Source organism: Chaetura pelagica, unplaced genomic scaffold (assembly GCF_000747805.2).
Source record: "Chaetura pelagica isolate M959 unplaced genomic scaffold, ChaPel_1.0 scaffold234, whole genome shotgun sequence".
In the NCBI taxonomy this organism is placed as follows: Eukaryota; Metazoa; Chordata; class Aves; order Apodiformes; family Apodidae; genus Chaetura; species Chaetura pelagica.
The window spans coordinates 284,464-292,659 of record NW_009952967.1 but is presented as its reverse complement, the minus strand read 5'-3'; the positions used below and the strand labels follow the sequence as shown (position 1 = coordinate 292,659).

Here is an 8,196-nt window from a genome sequence, read left to right as displayed (position 1 = left end):
CTCACTGAAATGTGCACATAACTGCTTAATAGCAGTCTAGAGCTGCAAACATTTAAGCCTGATCCCTAACAAGTCACTGAAGAGACCAGCAAGCTCTTGTCAGCCTTTTTAAAAGAAGCCCAAGAGATCCTACACACCAGTTTCTTCTTTACTGGTGAATTTTAGGATTTAATGCCTGCTCAGGGCATAAAGAAAACAGGCTGTACAGCACCAGCCAGCAGGCCAGGACCTCTGTGTTCCTGATTGCTCTGGAGGAACTACATGCAGCACAGGGTGTGCACCTGTGCCATCCCACACTGCAGGAGGCTTCTGGGCTCCTACACTTTTCCTAGATGTTTTGAATGCACCAAGTCTCTGTTTTACTCCAAGTAAAATGAGTTGGTTGTAATCCTTGAGAGCACCCACAGCTCAAGTAGGGATTTACATGGAAATTTCTCTGCTCCCAGCATTTGAAGGCAGCTCCCTTTTCCCTGGACAAGCTCAGGAGGCACCACCCCACTCCCACCACATGATCATCTGCTTCCAACCCTTCAGAGAGATTTTTAACTCTTTGCACAGTGTTTACAGCCTGAGTTCAGCATGAAGAACATTGTTCACAAACAGAGGAGCCATTAGATGCTTGTCGTAAGAGGACAGGGTGAGTCACTGAGGTGTATCTGATCTCTTGCAGCCATGTGTGCCATCCTCCTAGGACACAAACCTTACTAAGCACTGCAGGCACCTCAGTAACGTTGACAGAAGTCAATTAAAGAGACACAAGAAACATTTCAGGAGGTAGCAGTATAGATTTAGGCAAGGAAAAGAATCAGTATTGGAGAAAACCACAGGCTTATCAGGGTAAGTAACCAGGGAGCCCTGCATCTCATGACCAACACACAGCCCTGGGAGCACATCCCTGTTTCCACAAGCAGACACAAGTGTTTTGATTTTAAAAGGCTTCCCATTTTCATTTGTTAACAAAGGGACTGAGAACTGGACATGCCTTTGGCAGCTGCTGTTGGGAGGGATTTCAACCACTCGTATCCTTGCTTGGGTGACTCAATGCTTTTATTTACAATCGTGACAGCACCTTGTAATTAGGAAGGTTGTTGTCAGAGACAATTATGTCATAGTGGACCTATGACACTTCTGAGAGGGATCCTTTGCCCCCACTATGCCCTCAGGGAAAGAAAAGGTAGAGCAGATAATCAACCGAAGACCAGAGTGAATCAAAAGCCAGGCTGCCCAGCAGGATTTTCCAAATCCCATTTTGATGACAGACCTGCCCAAAAAGTGGTTTACTTGGCAGAGCAACACCAGGCACGTGTTCAACCACGGGACTGCAGGGAAGGGAGGCACTGGACCTGAGTGAGTGTCACTGCACAATTTATGAGGGCTCAGTCATGTGTCTTCTGTTGACCATTCTCTGAACTATTCTCTGAACTGTTCTGGTGCAGGAAGTGCTATGATGCAATGCTCACCTCCCTGCATCCAGCTACTGCTCTCGAGGCCGCTTCTGCACGCTCATGACTACTCAGAAAACTCTTCATCAGCCATTTTTAAACTCTAGACCTCTGGGGGAATCCCTTGTCCTACTCCTGAACTGTCCATACAGGATTACCAAGGGAAGAGCACCAACTTGCAGTAGCTTTACTTTACTTACACAGGGTCTGAACCTCTCTTAGCCATAAAAGAGGCTGCAGATTTAAGTGCCAATGCCCCGATTCAGACAGATGGAGACAATCCCAAACGTGAACAAGCTGTAACTGTGCTTAATTTGCACTTGCCTAAAGCACCAAAAGAAAACCATGTCCATAAAGCAGAATGGACAAAGACCAAGCACTCCAAATAGTTTTCAGAGCATTTAGTCCTTAAATCACCTCCTAGCTCTTCTCCTGGGATTTATTCCTATTTCTTCTAATCACAACCAACATTTTGACCAATGTTTGAACAGTGCCATAGCAGCCCAGATGTTAAAACCTTCCCCTTTCTCACCACAAGACCAGAAGTCAAAATCTAGTTTTCCTAATTAATACCCACTTTAATGACATAACTTGCCTGTAACAGTGACACCAGTCTCACAGGCAGAGCTCTGAACATGTGAGGAGGAAACCACTGTCCAAGAAGTGCTCTGTCACCGCATCTGATTCATAACCCTGGTGCTGGAGTCTCTGCTCAGCGGGCACTAACCCACACTGCTTTCTGGACAGCTGAGCTTCAAAATGGTCAAAAACTCAGTGCTTGTCTCAAGGAAAATTAATGTGTCACAAGCTAATGAAAAAGGGTTTGCAGGGTTAGCTGAGTCCACCACAAGTTTCAGAGGAGGAAGATCCTTTATTCCCCCTTTCCAAAACCTGCTCTAGGAAACGACATTAAGAGGATGGGACTTGAAAAATGATCATGAACTTCCCAGGGATAAAAACACCACATTTTTGATGTCCCAAGAGATTAGCTTTCAGCTCCAGGAAAAAAAAAAACAACACACAAAACAATTGTCTTCCAATCCAGCTGGGAATGAGGTGTTTACACAAGAGATGTGAAAAGTGCCTCATTCATCTTTCCAGCAGCCACATGCTACCCTTTGCATTGTCCTCCTAACACTCCTCCAAGTCCTGCCTGGAGGATTCCAGAGCCCATCTCCATAGAAGTGGCATACATGACTTCTCAGGCCCTGCCAACTGGAGTAATTTTAACCACAGATTTCTAATAAATCATCTTAAAAATGGCAGCACTTAAGGAAATTCAGTTTGCTTGGGGAAAAAAGCCAGGAAAGGATTTGAGTGCAGAGATGAGAAATACAGACAGACAGATCAAGCAACATTATGATAAAGTGTTTATTCATTTTTTTTAAATATCAAATTTTTTTTTACACATCATTTTGTTGATAAACAGTCCCCCAATATTAAAAAAAAAAAAAAAAAAAAAAAAAAAAAGAAAAAAAAAGAATCAAGTGTGTATTACTTTGGGCAGAACCACATCCCATGCTCTGATGACACAACCACTCTTCCCTTCAGCCACCTTGCGAGGGCAACCACAGTCTGTTCAGCCCAGAAGAGTAAATGACACAAATGCAAACCAGCTTTAGGATTCCTGAGTATTGATTCCCTCAAGTTCCTTAAGTGAGTTTGTAAAACTCTGAAGCTAAAAAGCATCAGTCAGAGAGTAACCCAAACCGCTGCGCATTTGGATCACGGACTAAGCTATGTCTACACAGTGCAGGAAGAAATCTCTTGAACACTTCAAAAGGGAATGATGTACACAAAACAGACCCCATTTCCCAAGCTGACTTCTGAGAGAGGCAGGAAAATACCTCTAGATTTCTCCATTTTGAATTCATGTTAAGAGTTCTGGGGAGCTGTTCAGCAAGAAGTCCAAGTCTGGTGAAGAAACCTCTAAGACCTGCTCCTCCTTTTATTCGTAAATGGCATAGTGTTGTAAAGAAAACTTATCCAGAAGTTAAGCATTCAGCAAGTACACTTAAATATTGCTACATTTGAGGAAAAGAGACAGCAAGAGGGAGAGACAAAGACAGAAAGAAGGGAACGTGTCCAGGTGGTACAAGGTTAACAGTCCTGGAGACTAAGTGTCTTGAATGTACGTAGCAACGAGGCAGAGATTGTTGTGATAACACAGCTCAGCTCTGTCCAGCAGCAGGTCAACATGCCAGGGACTGTCACCAGGAAATGTTTCCTCCTCTTGTCAGAATTATCTGTGCCCAGATACTTTCAGATGTTACTTCATTAAACATCACCTCTAAACTCACCCAGAGCCTCACATAACACATTCCAGAGGCTGAGTAAATTCCTTCAGGATCTCTAAGGAAAAGATCCCAGAAACTAACAGCAAGGTTCATGATCACAGTGGCTTCAGGAAACACCCAGAGACAACCTCTACAGACCCACAAGGGTGCCCACAGGTGCTGTCCTCTTCCTGAAGCCACCTCCAAATGTTGCTTTATTCTCTATAGATGGACTTTCCATCCTGAAATAATTTTGCCAAGCTGATGTGACATTAGTAGATTGGAGAAGTGATTAATGAGGATGAGGAAGAGACTGAAGAGCCTTATTTTAGGACAGGATACACAGCTCCTCAGAAACCTGAACAGCTTTTGGTGTTACCTTGATCCCCAGCTCTGATTAACAAGCTGTAGCAGTCTGCCATCCCTGCTTAAAGAGAATTATTCCCACTTTGTGGGCCAGGGAAGCACTGAGGGATTGCTAAAGGCTGAGCACAGGATGTACACACAGCAAGGAGAACGCACGAGCACACTGAAACAGGAGACAAACTTTTAGACATCGTTCACTAAATACAGGTTCTGTTACATTTTGTTTTCACCTTCAATACTCACCACTGCCCAGATTTTCTCCAACACAAATCCTGCTCCTAAAGAAATTACTCTAATTTAGCAGCACACAGCCATTCACTCAAAGCAAGGCTCTGGAATCAAGAGATTTAAATCACCAGGCTTGGACCAACTTGGTAAAATAGTTTTATAGGTATTTATCAGTTGGGGGTCAGACTTTGCTTCTAGCAGTTCAGAGAAAGTTACCCAGGAAATTCTAGCACTATTGATAAATGCTTCAGTACAGATTTGGCAGAAGGGCAGTTTTCAAAATTTATACTTGACAAAGAATAAAACTGAGCATTGAAGCAAGTTGGCTGATGCTCTAAAGCTTTTATAGCATCAATTTGGTCTATGCAATCTAAGTAAACGTGGCTATAAAACTAGAGCCATAACCAGTTTGGTGCAAAGCAGCAGTGCTGTGTCTAGCTGTTAGCAATTGCTTCTAAAAACATTTAAAGTGTAAATACAAAACAGGTCTAAGATTTGCTAGCTAACACCTGGTGCTTCAAGAAGCTGCAGCAGACGAAACCTGTAGCTCTTGTGTGTCCAAGAGGGCCAACCTGCAGCTGGTACCTGTGCACCAGGTGGGGACTTGCTCCCAGGACCACCTCACTGAGACCCGTGGTGAGAATCAGGAGCAGATTCAGCTGCTTAGATGGAGGATGCTCTGGATCTGAGACCTGGGAGCTTCATTCTTGTTGCTGCTTTTGACAGTGAGCCAGATGCAGGTGGGAATGGGTCTAATGTATCATTATTTCCTAAGGCTTCTACAGAGACAGCTGATCACACTACTTCTGTACCCTTTACAGAGGGGCCTTTTGTTAATTTGAGGTGCTCATTGTAAGGAGAATATTTCAAATGCTTCATCAGGGGCAGCTCTGACCACCTGCCCAGTAAAGATGGTAGATCTGGCATCTTGCCTCAGTAACCCATTTTGAAAAGAGCCTCAAGTGAATTACTCAATGCTGCTCCAGGAGCAAGGGGGCTTCCCAAAGAGCCAAGAACTGCTTCCCAGCATCTCAGGGAGTGGGATATGAGCTCAACATACCTGGGAGCTCCAGGCCTGGCTGGTATGTTCACACCTCATGCAGAAGGTCCATTTGATAGACAGAGGAATGCCCTAAAGCTCTTAATTATTCTAAAGGATCTCCTGGCTGCCCAAGTGCCTATGAAAAACCTGACCACCACAGCTCCCTGACATCAGAAACTCCTGCAGTTTGACAAATGAAACCAAATTTGAGTTTTTAGATGCCACCTTGCATGACAAAAGACGTGGAAGCACCAGGGCAAACAAAACATCAAGAATACAGGCCTGAGACAATGATAATGACAAATGAAAGCCATGAACAAAACCACGTTTCCAGCTGCTGCTGTCCCACCCCTTCAGGTTTAGCTCAAAGCAGAGTTCAAGATGAACACCTGACACAAAGCCACCTCAGAGATTTGCACATGGGACTAAGTAGAAATTCCTACTTAAAATTTGGTATCATGCTTTCAGCCACACTTTCCTTCCCCAGCCCCAACAGTGATTTGGGGCTCTGCAAAGCATCACCAAGTAGTTCATCCCCCCCCCAAAAAAGCATCTGGAAAGGGCTTCCCACAGCACAGCCTCGGTGAGTCCTCAACAGACAGGTTATTCACCAGGGACTTCCCAGAAGGCCACGATGGTTTTAATGCAGAAGCCACATCAGTGCATTTGTTTCATAAACCCTATTGGGGAGCCCTGGCTCTAGAAGAGGTATTAAATTCGTACCCCACCAGCCACTACGGGCTTTCTGCAGTTTGCGTTTCCACAGCTGAGAGGCTGATCATCCCCAAAAATCAAAATAAACAAGTGCAAAGCAGATTTCTTCATTCTTCTGATCACAACCCTGCTCGATATGGAGAGAATGCATCCACTGAAACAGTTCATTCTTCCCCGGGCAGAGGGGGATTAAGAGCCATAACACATGATTGGTTGGTTAAACAATTTCAGTGTTCATTTTTTGTCTTCAAGTGGTTGAGTTTGTTCTTTTGGATGGGAGAAACATGATGTGGGCAAGGCTAGAAAAAAAAAAAGTAAAAGACTCCTTTTCCCTCCACCCCCCTCCCCCCACAATTAATACCAGCACTTCAAATAAGTTAAAACATTGCAAGTTTTGGTAGCACCAAATTCTATCCCTTCCCTTCTTCTATCCCCACGTTGTAAACTTGGAGCACACTGGCCCAAGAGCATGAAAGGGTTTGGCAAAAACAGTCATGGGCCTTCCCTGTGCACACGCAAAACCACACGCTTCCAAATCACCCCCCTCCCCCTCCACCCCTCACTCCTCTCACAAAGGGTTACACATCTGTGGGCATCTACATACCTTTAGTAGCTGCCATAATAGTTTCATCAGCATCCCAGGTGGGACATGGGGTTACAAAGAGCAGGAGAGCTAAAACAAAACCACCGAAGTCCCTTTGAACAAGCACCGCTTCGCGTCCGTGCTGGGCTGGGCACCCACGGGCAAGTCAGCTTCACCATCTGCTTGGTGCTGGACAGGGTGCTGATCTTAATGGCTTCTGCTTTTTATTCAGAAACACTGGAGCTTATTCTAAAATTGTACATTTAAATGAAAATATTTTCATCCATTAGGCATAATTAGAAGCTTATCCTGTCCACACAACACTAGGATGTTTTGCTTTCTTTTAAAAGGCCAAATCTAATGAGTGAAACAGAAGAGGCAAGTTACTTTGGCTGCAAATAATTAAAAAAAATCTGGCTCGACATTCTGCTTGTACACTGTGGTGTGTAATTTAGATATGTCCTTTAAAAGAAAAGACACCCCAGTCAGCTACCTCTTCCACAATTAGGTAGGAACAACAATACCCTTGGCTAGCAAAATGAGAAGAGCAAGATCTGTGTTTCCATCTGCTTGTTCCAGAGCCTCAAGAGCTTCCCGAGGGGTAAAACCAGCGCTGAGGATCCGATCAACATCGGCCACGGGGAAAGCAGGTGGTGGAGAAGCACCCGAGGCAAGTCCAGCACAGCCAGCTGGTGGGCTCAGCACTGGTTCCTCACACCCACCTCCAGGAGCAGAAGTGCTGCTTCTCCCAGGTGCTCCTGTACTGCTCTGAGTACCTTGAGGTGCAGCTGCAGCCAAAGCACGTGCAGAGGAAACAGATGTGTTTTGCTCCAAAGTGGGAGTAGCCGGACTCAGAGAACCTTCCACCCAAACCTCCACCTGTTCAGAGCTTTCTTGCTGGTCAGATGTTGCTGCAGAACTCACCACAACCAAATCACTCCTACCTGAAAACTTCTGGCTATCCTGAGCACCTTCACCAAGAGCTGACTGAGCATGACCAACAGACCCAGAGCTGATGTTCTCTATGCCAGAATCACAAGACTGCTTCCTCTCTGCTCTTCCACCTTCAGACCTCACCTCATAGGAGGAACAATTGTGTTCCTGGCTGGCTGGATCTGGGCCTTTCTGCTCATGGTCAGAAAGCCCCTTCCACGGTGGTGCTGGCTCTTGGTGAACCATTTCTAGCTCAGAGACTTCTTCAGAGGCAAGGATTTTACATCCTCCTCTCTGACTGATAACCAGGAGTTTGTGCAGCTCTTTCAAGGCTGATGCTAGAGAGAAACATGGCTCTTCTGAAGGTCTTCCTGGATCTGTGTCCAGCCCATGGATTCTGGAGGGGGAAGAGCTGTCTTCAGCTGCTAAATTAGACAACTCATACTTTGCAGGAACCTCACTCGTGCTGTTAGACTGTGGGCTACCACTGGTGGAAAGTGGATCACCCAGGGAGGAAGCAGACTTCAGAGACTCCACCTCCATGGAAAAGGTCTCTGAGTTCAGGTCAGGCACACTTTTGCTCTCAGCCTGCTTCTTCTGCTCCCCTGCTGA

At 45.3% G+C, this 8,196-nt stretch overlaps 1 protein-coding gene across 1 annotated transcript in view; it reads right to left on the bottom strand.

Annotated features, from left to right (window-relative positions):
* Positions 1-7,155: 7,155 nt before the first annotated feature.
* RSC1A1 (regulatory solute carrier protein, family 1, member 1) overlaps positions 7,156-8,196 on the bottom strand; it is a 13,748-nt gene continuing 12,707 nt past the window's right edge. The window contains exons 8-9 of the mRNA XM_009995773.1: positions 7,869-8,189; positions 7,156-7,340 (exon numbers count right to left, since the gene is read on the bottom strand). Coding sequence (XP_009994075.1) covers positions 7,156-7,340; positions 7,869-8,189 — 506 coding nt within the window. The remainder of the gene's footprint in view (positions 7,341-7,868; positions 8,190-8,196) is intronic.